Source organism: Brachypodium distachyon, chromosome 3 (genome assembly GCF_000005505.3).
Source record: "Brachypodium distachyon strain Bd21 chromosome 3, Brachypodium_distachyon_v3.0, whole genome shotgun sequence".
NCBI classification, from domain to species: Eukaryota; Viridiplantae; Streptophyta; class Magnoliopsida; order Poales; family Poaceae; genus Brachypodium; species Brachypodium distachyon.
Window position 1 is genome coordinate 29,139,615 of NC_016133.3, and position 15,511 is coordinate 29,155,125.

Genomic DNA, 15,511 nt, shown 5'->3' on the forward strand with positions numbered 1-15,511 from the left:
TAGGGAACCAAAATGAACTCATTTCTTTGCTTCTAGATCTGCCAATCCACAATGGTGAAGATTTCCATGAAACAGGGATTGTTGGAGTTCGACCAAGCCTAGGCAAGGCAATGCATGGAAGATTATGATGGATCCCAGGAGAACCCAACGGGGCCCAACATTTCATGCTAAAGGGACTCCCCCAATCCATATTACTTGTCTCAAATTTGCCCAAATATGAATGTATCTATGTTTAAAAAGTGTCTAGATATTAATATTTCGACAAGTAATATGTGTCGTAGGGAGTACATGATCGTTAGGGTCACTAGCTAGAACCCGTATGTCAAAGAATGCAGGATGTGCCACCATCTCTGTTGAAATGCTTCCTATCAATCAAGTCCTTGGTGTTGATGAGATGATCAAGGGACAATAGTCGGCAAAAGCCTTTGAGCTTGGGGACGCACATATTGCTGTACTCCCTCCGATCCATATTAATTGTCGAAATATTACATGTATCTTGATGTTTTTTAGGCATAAATATATCCATATTTTGTCAAATTTGAGACAATTAATACGGTTTTGCTATTTCTTAGGCAACTATTTCTTAGTCGATGATCACAACCTTTTGATTCAATCGTTGAGATTCGTGTAAAATTAATGTAGGTTCGATGGATGAGAAAATCTTCATTGGATGGCTAGGATTGTCGACTGAGAAATAATTATTTCTTAGACGACTGATAAATAGACACTCCCCAATTAATATGGATCGGAGGGAGTACAAGTTTTTTACTATTTGCACCAGGAAAACTTATGAAGAAGCCCTGAAGCTTGATAAATAGCGTTGATGCTTTTCCATATGAACTGCATGCACATTCACGCTATTTACCTTAGTTTCCCGAGTTGGGATTGGGAATGAAACATGATCATGCAGCCATCCAGTGCAAGGATCCCGACGTCTTGACGGGTGCAGTGTTTTTTTTATCGGGTTTGACGTGTGCAGTGTTAATTCAGGGTACATTTCTCCTCTCGTATGGACCTTCACACATTCGCGATGATGGGACGTATATTTCTGTCTCGTAACAGGTAATTGCGCACCCCCTGCCAAGTACCTAGTGGTACTCCAATGGATTTCGTTTTTGAGAGGTACCCTGGTGGAATTGTACTTTCTGTGTGTTGGTTGAAATGTATTACTCCTTCTGTTTCATAATTCTGGTCTTGAATTTGACCAAAAGTGGATGTATCTATTCCTCAAAAGTGTCTAGATACATGTAATATTTCGCATTGTCTTTGAGAGTTTTGAGATTTTTTTTCAAATAATGGATCAATAAACTCTAGGTCTATCAGGGGGATACACACAATCAACGAGAGTCTAGAGTGTATGTGTCAGTTCCTGATGAATTGTTGATGTAAGTAACTTTTCAAATTTGTTTTTTATGTTATTGGTCGACATGGTCGATATGTTTAAATGGTAAAATGAGAAATTGTTACGACTCTTTCCACTTGCAAAAGAAGAACTTGGATAAATTACGATAAAATGCATGCGCTCGTTCAAATATCATCCTTTGTCCAAAAAATTAAGAAAATGATTTTGTCGAGCTCTCAACGGGCGAGGGGTGAGGAGGATAGAGGAGGAAGGAGAGGCACCGGCCTCTGCATCGTGACAACGAGCGGACCACCCGACGGTGAGAGAAGACGAAGGAGCGAAGACTGGAGGCGGGGTCAGGGTTGGGCCGTGACGGCTTTGCTGCTGCGTGACCGCCGGCCGCTCGTCGTGTCCAGCGAGGGGGAATGTCAGCCCGTGCTCGGCCTTAGCGGCGGGAAGGCGGAGCCACTCCACCTTCTACCACGGAGCCTCGTGGCGAGACGAGAGGGAGCGGATCGAGGCGCTCAACGGTAGGCTGGGCGGCCGTGGATCGGGGGCCACCACCACCTCCCACGAGCCAGGCCGGCGGCGGATCAGACCGCCGCCACCTCTCACGGTCCTTATCCATCTCGATGGTGGCGGCGCGCGAGGCAGGGTCGGGGATGGGGGAGCCTGGCGATGGTAGAGATGGTGGTGCGCCGGCCGCGAGGGGGGAGGAAGGAGGCGTGTGGGTGTGGGGGCGCGCCGGCGGTAGGGTTGCAAGTGGGATCCCACTTAAGTCCCACTTTCTAGTGCAATTCTTCAATTTTAGTTCAAATTTTGAGTCAAGATTTTGAACTAGCAAATTCGAAATGAACTAGAAGTGGCGGGGAGGAAGGAGGCGTGCGAATCGGAGAAGACACGGGAGGGAGAGAGAGAAAGAGAGAGAGGAGGGGGGGTGAATGAGTGGCTGTGGACTGCCTGTGGTCTTTTGGATAAGGCTTAGAGGAGGGGAGAGTGAGCACCGGGTGTGAGTAAAAAGTGCGCACCTACGAAACATGTTAGGCGATGTAAAAAAAAAGTCTATACATGTAAAAGATGTTCACTTTATAAATAAAGATTTTCACATTTATTCATAGACTTAAAAATGTCAAAAAAACGATTAACTAAAATAAATAAATAAACAAGTACGTATATAAAACTAAAAAAGGAGCTAAATCTATGCTACTGGGCGGCTCATGGGGTAAATCTCAGTGGGGTGAAAGTTGTGAAATCCTCTGGGCTCTTAGCCCATGTCTACTGACGAACGTCCAAACGCCTAGCCCACTTCAACGCCTACCATCCCTTGCGTCGTCGTGCAAGTGCAACCGCTGCGCCGCGCGGCCCGCGCCCACCAACGGGTAAAACCCTAAACCCTAGTGGATGCTTCTGGAGCCTCCTCGCCTCCTCTCTTCCTCTCCGCTCCCCTCCCTCTAAAATCCGTCCGCCTCTCCCTTCCCCATTCCTTTCCCCCTCCGCAAGAAACATCCCAAGCTCGCCTCATCTCACCTCGCCTACTAAGCTCCGAAGCACCTCGGCCCCGCGAGTCGTCTCGACGCCTCGCCATGTACCGCGCGGCCGTCAGCCTCGCCTCCAAGGCTCGGTTAGTGCTCCCCCCTCCCCGCGCTGCGGCTGTGATCTTGCATCTCTCCTGTTGTTGTTTTGTCGTGTTGCTGCTAACTAGTGGACATGATTTTCCTGCAGGCAAGCCGGGAGCAGCGCTCGTCAGGTGAGCGGATTCTTCGTGCTGGAATTTGTGTTTGCGTGGTAGTTGTAGGTCGATTAGTGCGGGTTGGCGCTCGAGGGCGCGGTTTGGTGGAGATCCATGCGTGTTCGTTGGCCGATTAGTGCGAGATTTGCTGGTGTTCTGTGCAGTGCTCAGTTGAATCCAATCTATGCAGGTTATAATTGCTACGGATCCCGCAGATTTGTTCGTGAACCTAGCTTGATACGGTCCATTTTGATACCTATAGATAATACTAATAAATTAGAAAATGTACTTGGTTGATGATCTACCTGAACTCTGTTGTTTGCTAGTGAAAGATCTACGCTTCCTCGTGGCCACAGTTGCACTTTTGTGTTCGTGGCTGGTTTTGTTTTTTCTGGCGTGTGATTTTGTAGTTTCTGTAGTCTGTATACATGGAAGCCTCAAGTTGCAATGCAGGTTGATTGACATTGTTGTCTTGCCTCTACGGGATCTCTTTTAGTTTTACTTCATTTTTGTAGAACTTCTGGTCTGCATGTAATGGCAGGTGTAGTGACTCACTGGCTCTCAATTTGGTGCTTTCTTCTTGAATTGTTGCCTTGTATGTGATGCTGTGTAGGTTGGAAGCAGGCTTGCCTGGAGCAGGAATTATGCCGCCAAGGACATCAAGTTTGGTGTTGAGGCCCGTGCTTTGATGCTGAGGGGTGTTGAGGAGTTGGCTGATGCAGTCAAAGTCACAATGGGTCCTAAGGTACAGCTATGTCCATTCAAATGCTCAAAATAATTATCTATTTATGGGATTTCTTTTCTTATTCTTTTAAGAATTGTGATATCTCATATTGTCAACTTGTTTGAATTCTACAGGGGCGCACTGTGATTATTGAGCAGAGCTTTGGTGCACCAAAAGTCACAAAGGATGGTGTGACTGTTGCCAAGAGCATTGAATTCAAGGATAGAGTCAAGAATGTCGGTGCAAGCCTTGTGAAGCAGGTTGCTAATGCAACGAATGATACTGCTGGAGATGGTATATCATACTTGTCCTGCTGGATTATTGCGTAGAACCAATCTTTTTTAGACCTGTCTGTTTAATATATCATATTCCTATTTTCAGTAATGCTGCATTTGGTATATAATTCTGCTTGGCCTGATTAGTGTATGTTGGTTCTTTTGTGGTGTCATAATTGTTTCAGTTGCCAGCAATTGTTTGTTTGTTCTATTTCATTGTCAACACTTGTAAATGTTCAACGCAATTTCAGGTACCACATGTGCTACTGTTTTGACAAAAGCAATATTTAGTGAGGGTTGCAAGTCTGTAGCAGCTGGAATGAATGCAATGGATCTGAGGCGTGGAATCTCAATGGCGGTTGATGATGTTGTGACTAACCTGAAGGGCATGGCTAGAATGATCAGCACACCAGAGGAAATAGCGCAGGTAACACTTGAAATGATTAATTTCAAAATTCTTGTTATCCTATCATATAACTAACCTTATTTTATTCTCTTACAAAGGTGGGTACAATATCAGCAAATGGAGAGAGGGAAATTGGTGAGCTTATCGCTAAGGCTATGGAGAAGGTTGGGAAAGAAGGTGTAATTACAATTGCGGTAAGATTTTCTTGACTTATAATTATCAAAGCTAGCTATGCTCGCTTGCCACAAGGTTTGCTTGGCCTATCTATCAAACACTTTTTTTCCAATGGGTAAAACAACTGTCAAACTTTTTTGGTCCATTGCATACAAGCACTAGTTATGTCACCTAATATCACTCACGCAATAATGGATGTGCCCTCAAATCCTCTGCTTAGAGGGAAATAGGAAAAACAAAATGGTCCTGCGGCAATGTGCAAGTTAATTATTCACCTTGGGTTGTGACATGAGAGAAAAAGAAATGTATTGATGGACATTTGTTCTGGTTTATTAGAAAGCACAATTAGTTAACTTTTTATGGTGGTCTGCTTGCTCCACCATGGTGTCTTTTTTCTTTGTGAAAATACCATCGGCTTGTGATATCTTGGGTTGAATTGTTCAAATGCAGGATGGTAACACACTTTATAATGAGCTTGAAGTTGTGGAAGGCATGAAAATTGACAGAGGTTACATCTCTCCTTACTTTATTACCAACCCGAAGACCCAGAAATGTGTAAGTATTGTTTACTTCTGTTGCTACTTATTAGTTTCTAAATTTGATTGTGTTGGTTTTAAGTTATATATGGTTTCATCTTACAGGAAATGGAAGACCCAATGATCTTGATACATGAAAAGAAGATCTCAAACTTGCCTGCATTTGTTAAAGTGTTAGAGTTGGCTCATGCGGTACTTGCCTGTGTTCATCAAACTTCGTCCAGTATTGTTGTCATAGTGGTCTTTGCTGCTCTAATGACCAATGTGCTGCCTTGAACAGAAGCAAAGACCTCTACTGGTCGTTGCAGAAGATCTAGAAAGTGAAGCATTGGGTACGCTGATTCTTAACAAGCTTCGTGTGGGCCTTAAGGTCTGTAAATTCCATCTGTTTTTTATTTGAATTTTGTATGGTCTGTCATCCTCATTGGATATTGTATTCAGCTCTGTGCTATTAAAGCTCCTGGTTTTGGGGAGAACAGGAAAGCAAATCTACAGGACCTTGCTATCCTTACTGGGGGAGAAGTAAGTTTAGAAGTTTCAGAATATTCCACTTCTTGTGAAATTCAGAATTGATGTTGAAATCTGCATCTCATTTTTCAGGTCATAAGTGAAGAGCTTGGAATGAGCCTTGAGAACTTTGATCCTCAGATGTTAGGTACATGCAAGAAGGTACGATCACCAGAAGGCTGAGCTTTTTATCCTTGCAAGTTTTTTGTTAGAACTGTCCAGAAGGTTGAGATTTTTTTATCCTTGCAAGTTTTTAATCAGAACTGTAATTTTCTGTCCTCAAAGCTTTAACAACACCTTACGGAATAGTTCTTATCCTGAGATTTTATCTTGCTGTTTTAATCAAAATCAGTTTTTCATTAATTGAATATCTTTCCAATTCAGGTTACTGTTTCTAAGGATGACACTGTTATTCTTGATGGAGCTGGAGACAAGAAAAACATGGAAGAGAGAGCAGAACAGGTTCATGCAATATCAATTTAATGTCCTGTAACTTGTGAACTACTTTGCACATTTTTATTGTGAATTATGAAACTTGCATGAATATTATGTTACAGATTAGGTCTGCAATTGAGGAAAGCACTTCCGATTATGACAAGGAAAAACTACAGGAGCGGTTGGCAAAGCTTTCTGGAGGCATTGCTGTTCTAAAGGTCAGGTTCATGTTCCCTATGTAGTACTCCCTCCGTCCCATATTAAGTGTCGAAATATTGCATGTATCTAGACGCCTTTTAGGTATAGATACATCCATATTTCGGCAAATTTCAGACGCTTAATATGGGACGGTGGGAGTACTTGTTTTATTTCACAATTACATCTTTTAATAAATGTACTCACCTATTTAATAATATGCTATGCACTAAAAGTGCTAATGTTGTCTGTGGCCTAAGATTTCGCATACTATGTTTATTAAAAACAAGTGAGATGTCTACTGTATGTACTAACGCCTTGCACACCCTATTAGAGTATTAGGGTATGTTTCTGAGCCCAACCTTTCCATGCCAAATATTTGGCTAGCCAAAATAAAATACTTTTTCTTGGGTAAAGGAACAGTTGACTCGATCGATTTCTGTATCTATCTGGTGAAGGTTTTGGTTGCCCATGAGTTGGCAAGAAAAATGAAATAGAGTTGGTAAAATGAATTTGCTTTATGAAAATTTTGGCTATCATCCAAACAAAGACCAGAATTTTGGTTGGCCACCATCCAAAAAACCTGAAAAAATCAATTTGTGTTTCTAAGCTGTGCTAGTTTGTAAATGTCACATCCTATGTTAAAAAGCGACAGAAAACAAGGAAAAATCTGACTTCGAATTTCTTTTTTATGTGAAAGCGTAGCATACAATGAGTTTGACCTTGAAATTACCTACTCCATGCATTGGTAGAGTAGAGCTACATGTAAAGGCAACATAAATAAGATTGCATGAAAAAGTACAATATGCCCCACCTCCCAAAGGAATAAGAGACTGCCTTACCTATATGTGAATGCAAATGCAACAGTATTGCTGTTTATGTTATTTGTTGTCTCTCTGCTTGTTAGTCTAGTAACAATAGGTGATTTCTTTTATTTAGAAACATTTTTTCTCTTGTTAGGACCGGTTTTTCTCAATAGCTTCCTGAAGTTGCTATTGGTGTTCTGACCTTTGTGTTATACTGTGATGTATCCTACAGATTGGAGGAGCCAGCGAAGCTGAAGTTAGTGAGAAGAAAGACAGAGTCACAGATGCACTGAATGCCACGAAAGCTGCTGTCGAAGAGGGTATTGTGCCAGGTATGATAACATGTAAAGTTCTTAGATGGTTCCTTCTGAAGTTTTTTGGCTCTAATTATCCCTATCAAATTCATTTTATATTTTGTTACTTTTGGAATTAGTTCTCCCAGCTTGCTGGTATCTTATCCATTACTTATTTACTATGCATGATAATATGGTCTGCCTTTAATGTTGTATGCAGGAGGTGGTGTTGCACTTCTATATGCGTCAAAGGCTCTGGATAAATTGCAGACTGCAAATTTTGATCAGAAGATTGGTGTGCAAATCATTCAGAATGCTTTGAAGGTTTGGAAGAAAATAATGACGTCCGTCTTTTCCTGATTTCTTTCCCCTGTGTGCTTATTTCCGAAGTACCTTGCAGACACCAGTGTACACGATTGCCTCCAATGCTGGCGTTGAAGGGGCAGTGGTCGTTGGTAAGCTTTTGGAGCAGGATAACACTGATCTTGGATATGATGCAGCTAAGGGTATGATCTCCTTAACCATTTTCTCGCTTGTTACCTTAATAACCAGTCCGAGTCATGTTACTGATTCTGTAAATGTGAAATATTCTTTCTATCTAGGTGAATATGTGGACATGGTGAAGGTTGGCATCATTGATCCACTGAAAGTGATCAGAACTGCCTTGGTAGATGCTGCAAGGTACTAATTTCATTCGGCCATGATATTTTCTTTCGAAATTGTATCCATGATTAAAAATAATCGATGCCATGCACACTGTTTGGTCTATTGGCATAATCTAGAACTCATATCACTCCAGCCAGCCCCATTACCCTCTTTATGTTCTTTTGGCTTTTAATCGTTGTGTTGACAAGCTGGTTTTTTTGTCCTTGTTGCAGTGTTTCATCTCTGATGACCACCACAGAATCCATCATCGTAGAGATCCCGAAAGAGGAGAAAGAGGCACCTGCAATGGGCGGCATGGGTGGAATGGATTACTGAGGAGGCATCAGACCTACGAATCTGGGACATACGGAGTGCTTAGCAATTTTTTTGCGGTGTAGGATCTTATCTTGTCGGACAGTTTTGGTACTGTGAACTTAGTATATCTCTCGGAACTACTGTTTGGGCGAATAAAAAGTTGTTCTGCAAGTAGTTCTTGAGAGCTGAAATTGCTGTCAATCGGAATTGATACTGATGCTGACACATTCAATGTGGTGAAAGATAGCTACATCGCCAAATCTAACTTGTCTGGGCACGAAAACATCTTATGCTCGCATTTCACACAGACCGATCACCACCGACGCACCGTCACAACTGGCTGCATCCCACTCTGCACTCCAGTAATTTTCATCTCGCTGCCTCCTCCAACTCCAGTGTGTCCACCGCCACCGGTGATGCATTCCCTTCTTGGGCCTAAGAGGGCCTAAGAGCATCTCCAGTCGTCCCCCAAATCCCAAAGAGGAAAATACATTGGTGGTCACTGAACCTAGCACAACTAATCACTTTGGTCCTCCAACTTCTGGCACCGCTAATCATTTTGGTCCTCCAACTTGAAAAAACGTCACGGAGAACACTAAACTTGGCTCCGGTTGATCACCCGTGATCATTTGCTCGTACCTCAACAAGGGAAACACGAGACTCCTCTTTTTCTTCTTGTTCCCAATTCACTACTAAGCAAGTTCGAACAAATTGACTAGTCGTGTGATAAATTCTTTGAGTTAACTTGCTATTTTCATGAGAAATCAAATTGACAAGTCGAAGTTGGAGATTATCTTCCTCTTGCAAGACATCTCGCGTGAAAAGTGATGCTAAATTTATCCCTTCGCCCATTTGATATGCGACTGCAGGTCGAACCGAAACAAAATATTTTTCCTTGCTCTTAAGAATGTTTTTCCGTTGAACATAGACCCAATTTTTCCTTTTTTTTATTCCTTAGAAGCTTTTTTTTCTCTTTCTGGTGGTATCAAACTGCCACCCAATATCTTATCTGCCTCTTCAGGAAAATGAATATGTCCGGAAAAGATTTTAAGCTCCGTATGGCCTTTTAGGTCGACACGTGGCGCTGACGTGTCAATCCGGAGGGGGCAAAACGAAAGAATGAGTTTAAGACATTTGTGAAAAACCCCTCGCATTCTTTTTCTCCAACTCGTCGCGGCCCTGCTCTCTATTTGCCCCGCGCGACCCAAAAGCTCTCGGCCCAGTCCAGCACACTCGTCCTCTTCCTCTGTCGCTCCGTCTACCGGCGAACTCGAGGCGAAAGTGGCGGCAAAAGGAGGCAGTCCCGGCGGCCAGAGAGGTGACTGCCGATGGTCATGGAGGCACGACGACGTAAACCCGGCAACCCTCCTCCTTTATATGGTAATTGTCGACCCTTTATCTGGTTCTCTGCTCGGCGGGTTGATGGGGAGGAGTTGGGGTTTTCAAGGGTTTTCAGTTCGATTGAGCCCGGATGATCCGATGAACAAAAATTGGGTTTTCTTTCATGTGGTAGGTTCATTAGGTTAGAATTTCGTTCGGGTTGGTGTACAATGCAGTAGAACTCGATTTTAGGGTTTTGAAAAGGCGGATTTTTCATGTGTTGTGCGTGTTCAAATGCAGGGTCGTGTGATGAACTTTTCAGTGTAGAGATACATCATGATGGAGTTTTCTGTGGTGTTGGAAAGAATCGGATCTATATTGATGACAAGGTGGACTGGTTTGATTTCTGTGAGAGTGACACTCATTGTTATGGGTGCAAGATTTTCTGCAGCAGCTAGGCTATGATGAAGCAGCATAGAGCAAGTTGAGAGCTTATTGGTGTGTGCCAGGGAAAACTGTAGCTGATGGATTAAGAAGTTTGAAAGGAGATTCTGATATGGTAGACATGATAGCTGCTAGTACTGTGGAGAAGAACCTGGTTTTGTTCATTGATCATGTCAATTTCTTAGAGACCAATAGGCATGATGATGTACTGGTAGATGGCATGAGAGATTTGACTGCTGTCATTATTAGTCCAGTAAAGAGGAGCAGAGACAATTTAGATGATGATGATGAGGTCAGGGTTATCAGTCCTGTTAAGAAAAGGAAGCAAAGATATGAAAGCAAAAGCAATGAAGATGAAGAGGAGGTTGAAGCAGGGGAATATGATGACTATGACAGCGAGCTGGATTCAGACTTTGTGGATAGTGACTATGAAATTGGCAAGGATGATGATGATTTGTATGCAGATAATGTAGATGAAGAAGTAGAGGAGTCATACAAGGGAAAGCTGAAGGAGAAGGATAAGGGGAAAGAGAAGGAGAAGGGTAAGGAAAGAGATGTTGACAACTGTGTTAAATCTGAGGATGATGATTTGGAGTTACCTAGAAAAGAGAATGGCAAGGAAAGAGCTGATGCCAAGAATCTTAAGTACAACTTCAGGACATTCAGGGCAGAAACTGACATGGATGCTCCTCAGTTCAAGTTAGGCATGATTTTTTCAGATGTGAAAGAGCTGAGAAAAGCACTTGCTGCCTACACTGTGAGAGAAAGAGTCAAGATCTTGAAACTGAAGAATGACAAGAAGAGGCTAGAAGCAATGTGTGAAGATGATGAGTATCCTTGGTACTTGAAGGCTTCTTTTGATAACATGACATGATGTTTCCTCATCAAGATCTATGATGGTGTCCACACTTGTACAAAAGGATGGAACAACAAAGAATTGACAGCACCTTTCCTTGCAAGGAAGTATTTGGATAGTATAAGAGATGATGAGAAGATGACATTGAAGACATTTGCAAGAAAAGTGACAAGGGAGTACAGCATGTGCCCAAGTAGGATAAAGCTGCAAAGGGCTAGAAGAATTGCACTTGGCATAATATATGGTGATGAACTAGCTCAGTACTTAAAGCTTTGGGACTACGCACAAGAATTGAGGTTTACAAACCCTGGTAGCTGTTTATTTCTTAGTGTAGAAGAGATCACAACACCACCAAGTTTGGTCCCACTTCAGCACTTCAGCACACTATATTTCAATTTAGATGCTTGCAAGAGGGGCTTCTTGAGAGGATGTAGGCCCTTAATCTGTATTGATGGCTGCCATTTGAAAACTAAATTTGGAGGGATATTGTTTACTGCAGTTGGAATTGATCCCAACGACTGTATATTCCCCATTGCAATGGGTGTTGTGGAGGTTGAAGCAACTGCATCTTGGAGATGGTTCCTTGACACATTGAAGAATGATTTGAATATTGTGACACTACTCCATGGACTATTATGAGTGACAAGCAAAAGGTGAGCTCCCTGTTTACTTAGTTCCATTAGTCTAATTGCATAAGCTTAATCAGATTGGTAATGAAATGATTACCTGCTTGTTGTAGGGGTTGATTAATGCTGTCAAAGAGGTGTTTCCAGATTCAGAACACATATTCTGTGTTCGACATCTTTATCAAAATTTCCAACAGCTTCACAAGGGTGAGAAATTAAAGAAAAATCTATGGGCAATTGCAAGATCCACCAACATTCTAGCTTGGGAAAGGAACATGCATCAGCTATATCTAGATAGCACAGAGGCTCATGCTTGGGTTGATGAGCTAGCCCCCAACACTTGGGTGAAAGCATTTTTCTCTGAATACCCAAAGTGTGACATCCTTTTGAACAATACATCTGAAGTTTTCAATAGGTAATTGCATTAGCTATTTCTATGTTTTTTGTTAAATATGTGTACGTTATTCAGTTAACATGTGGTTAAATTAAATTGTCTAATTGTGCAGCTATATCTTGGAAGCAAGAGAGATGCCAATTCTTAGCATGTTGGAGAAAATCAGATCTCAGTTGATGCATAGGATCCAAAGTAAGCAATAAGAGGCTATGAATAAGTGGACAGGGCATATCTGTTCAAAGATCAAGAAAAAATTGGAAAAGAACTTTCAGTTTGCAAGTAATTGCTTTGCCTTGGCAGCAGGAGAAGGGGTTTACCAAGTCACACACAGGGAAAACACTTACGTTGTTGAGCTGAAGTTTGATAGATGTGATTGTAGAAGATGGCAGTTGACTGGCATCCCATGTGGCCATGCAATTGCTTGTTTTAGGGAGGAGAGGATCAAGCCAGAAGATAAACTAGAGAAGATATACTCACTAGAGACTTACATGAGAGCATATGGACATAACATCAAGCCTGTGAGGGATCAGTCACATTGGCAGAAGATGAATGGAGTGACAGTTGCTCCACCATATAAGAAGCATGTTGGCAGGCCACGGAGGTGCAGGAGAAAGGAGCCAAAGGAATTAGAGAAGAGAAAGCTCAGCAAGCATGGTGTGGTAATGCATTGCAGCATATGCCACTCCAGTACCCATAACAAAAAAGGTCACAATAGAGCCATGGGGTTGCCTGCATCTGCACCTGAGGCAGAACCTGAACCTAACATTGGTGATGTAAGTGTTTGTTGTCTCCATTGTCATACAATTAACATTCCACACTTTGTAACACATAATGTGCATATGTTGTAGGATACATAGTTTGAACACTTCGAAGAATATCAAGAGGGTAGAGTGGCTCCTGAAACATGGCTGACTCCATTGTCTACAATTTAAATCAGAGAGTAAGTTATCCGTGTTCAGTAAGAGGTGAAAATATCCCTGTTGCATTTAAATACTAAGTGTTCTACCATTTCTGAACAGATCCCTGTTGTACATGACAACAACCCTGGCCCACTGCCAGAAGAGAGCCAATTTGTTGTTGATCACAGGGAGATGATAGCACCTCCAAGAATGACCACATCAATGACAAGAGGCAGATCCAGAGGAAGAGGAAAGGGAAAGGGCAGGGGCAGGGCAACGGAAGCAAACAATGCTGAAGATCCACCAGCATCAAGTGATACAACAGAAGGTGCAAGGGGGAGAGGAAGAGGAAGAGGAAAGGGAAAGGGCAGGGGCAGGGGCAGGGGCAGGGAAGAAAACAATGCTGAAGATCCACCAGCATCAAATGATACAACAGAAGGTGCAAGGGGGAGAGGAAGAGGAGCAGGAAAGGGAAGGGGAAGATCAGCAGGAGTTCCCCCAACATCAAGTGATACAACAAAAGGTGCAAGGGGGAGAGGAAGAGGAGCAGGAAAGGGAAGGGGCAGATCAGCAGGAAGAAGATCATTTGGCAGGCTGCACAATTTGTTGTTTGGACCTGATCAACCTGAACAAGCTGATGTGATCAACAACACTCAAGGAGCTCCTTTAGAATGAGCATGACCATGCACTTCTCATATTTTGCTTTCATATGTTCACATATGCACTGGGTATGGACCATATATTTTGTGATGTAAGCCCTTTATGCATTGTAAGCTCATATGGTTGGTACTGTCTATTTTGGTACTATTTTCTGTCAGTATGATCTATTTAGATTATGAACATGTTCTATGTTGCTGTCAATATAATCTGTGACTTTGTCAGTATGGTCCATTTTGTGTTGTTGTCAGTATGCTCTATTTAGTTGAGGAAAAGCACTGCATAGATTTCAAAATTGAACAACTAGCTCAGTCAAAATACAACATTAAAATTTGACATTCTTTCCTCATCTGGTTCAGGCCATACATACTTAAGCCTATGCAAACACCATCACAGATATGAATGCAATGACAACAGAGATTACAAGTAGCCTATTCTTCTCATCTAATTCTTCCTTAAGCACTTCAATCTTCTTCTTCAACTCTGCAACTTGTTCATCCATCACTTCAAGCTGAACATCTTGGCCTGCTAGGTCTATCTCAAGTTGCATCTTCTCAGCAGCCATCTTCTCGCAGCAGAAGCAAATAACTTCATCTTCTTGCAATCTATTCACCAAGTACTGGTACTCCAAATCCAAATACTCCATGTGCTCCTTGTTGTCCTGATCAATGCTCTCCTCTTCATACTCATCCAAATCACTTGGGATCCTCTGCGAGCAACCAAACAAAGCCGCATCAAAACCAAACGCAAAATCTACATGCAATACTTCACATAGGATGAACCAAACCTGGGAACTGGCATAGCTTGCTTCGTCATCTCGAAGCCAGGACATCATCGACGCGCCGCCATCGTCGGTGTAGCCACTCCGACCAGACATCGAAGATGGCGGCGGCGGCAGGGTAATAGCGCAGGTGGCTGCTTGGAGTTGCGAAAGATCTCGTCGCCGGCGAAGGTGGGCGCCCACGACCCGCCTGGAGGTAGAGCTAGGGATTTGGAAGAGGAATTGGGGAATTTGACAGGGAAGTGGGCTGCGCGGAGGGGAAAAAGGCCAGCTGGACTGTGGATGAGTGAAAAAAGAATGCGAGGGTTTTTTCGCAAATGTCTTAAACTCATTCTTCCGTTTTGCCCCCTCCGGATTGACATGTCAGCGTCACGTGTCGACCTAACCCGGGGTTAACGACCCGAAATCAGTTTTGGACTGCGGGTGATCAACCAGAGCCAAGTTTAGTGTTCTCCGTGATGTTTTTTCAAGTTGGAGGACCAAAGTGATCAGCGGTGCCAAGTTCAGTGACCGCCAATGTATTTTCCTCAATCCCAAATGGGGCTCCGGAAAACTCACTCTCCTAAATCCAAAACGTAGCCCGCGCGACTCAAGAATTAAGTTGGTGTCCTTAGGCCACACGGCTAAATTTTCCTCCAAAGTTTCGCCGACCTCCCTTTTCCCCCCTTCTTTGGACGCCCTCTCCCTCATTTCTCCAAAGATGCCGCCGCCGCCCCAAAGCCATGGCGCCAAAGAAGTACCTAGCCCCTCGTTACGCGGTGGCCAGCGAGGCAGCCCGAAGAGATCAAGGCTGGAGTGTCCACCTGGGATGAGCGCCGCAGACTGGGCCGCGGATTGCACTCGTCGCCAAGTCGAGAACGCCACCCGCGAAATATGGAGAAGAAGGCCAAGGAGAGGAATGCCGCTTTGGCCCGGCAGAGAGATGTGCAGAGGGCCGCGGTCGCGGCGCAGATGGCCGCGACCATGGCCGGCAGGGCGGCGCCACTACCTTCCTTCGGCCAGTACTGGAGCGGCAGCAGCCAAGAAAGTTCTTCGTCGTCGCTGTCGAGCATGTCACCGGCGTCTCCCCATATGTCCCATGAAAATTATGGGAATGTCACACTGTCGCTCTCGCGATTCGACGATTTTACCTGAATACCTTCGCCGCGTATC

General features: G+C 43.4%; 2 protein-coding genes and 1 long non-coding RNA gene across 3 annotated transcripts; 2 read left to right on the top strand and 1 right to left on the bottom strand.

Moving 5' to 3' along the window:
- The first annotated feature begins 2,755 nt into the window (after positions 1–2,755).
- On the top strand, positions 2,756–8,642 carry LOC100825736 (chaperonin CPN60-1, mitochondrial). The gene is made up of 18 exons (XM_003573964.4): positions 2,756–2,963; positions 3,065–3,089; positions 3,685–3,816; positions 3,930–4,089; positions 4,322–4,497; positions 4,575–4,670; positions 5,101–5,205; positions 5,292–5,378; positions 5,467–5,556; positions 5,628–5,708; positions 5,787–5,855; positions 6,078–6,155; positions 6,251–6,346; positions 7,362–7,461; positions 7,643–7,746; positions 7,823–7,928; positions 8,025–8,103; positions 8,301–8,642. Exons 1-18 carry the CDS (start codon positions 2,926–2,928, stop codon positions 8,401–8,403), a joined length of 1,725 nt encoding a protein of 574 aa, XP_003574012.1. The 5' UTR covers positions 2,756–2,925; the 3' UTR covers positions 8,404–8,642.
- Positions 8,643–9,569: 927 nt separating this feature from the next.
- On the top strand, positions 9,570–13,802 carry LOC106866319. Its single transcript, XR_001406691.2, has 6 exons — positions 9,570–9,762; positions 10,003–11,655; positions 11,742–12,043; positions 12,135–12,795; positions 12,871–12,962; positions 13,042–13,802. It is a non-coding gene; the product is annotated as an uncharacterized LOC106866319 (long non-coding RNA).
- Positions 13,803–13,861: 59 nt separating this feature from the next.
- LOC100826052 lies at positions 13,862–14,612 on the bottom strand. Its single transcript, XM_003573965.4, has 2 exons — positions 14,366–14,612; positions 13,862–14,287 (listed from the first exon to the last, which is right to left on the bottom strand). The coding sequence occupies exons 1-2, from the start codon at positions 14,453–14,455 to the stop codon at positions 13,955–13,957; spliced, it is 423 nt and encodes a 140-aa protein (XP_003574013.1). The 5' UTR covers positions 14,456–14,612; the 3' UTR covers positions 13,862–13,954.
- Between the last annotated feature and the right edge of the window lie 899 nt (positions 14,613–15,511).

Coding starts and splice junctions, on each gene's coding strand:
- LOC100825736 (XM_003573964.4), top strand. CDS start 2,926: ATGTACCGCGCGGCCGTCAGCCTCGCCTCCAAGGCTCG. Junction 4,090..4,321: donor GAATGATACTGCTGGAGATG/GTATATCATACT, acceptor ACGCAATTTCAG/GTACCACATGTGCTACTGTT. Junction 7,747..7,822: donor TCATTCAGAATGCTTTGAAG/GTTTGGAAGAAA, acceptor AGTACCTTGCAG/ACACCAGTGTACACGATTGC.
- LOC100826052 (XM_003573965.4), bottom strand. CDS start 14,455: ATGTCTGGTCGGAGTGGCTACACCGACGATGGCGGCGCGTCGATGATG. Junction 14,288..14,365: donor CAAGCTATGCCAGTTCCCAG/GTTTGGTTCATC, acceptor GGTTGCTCGCAG/AGGATCCCAAGTGATTTGGA.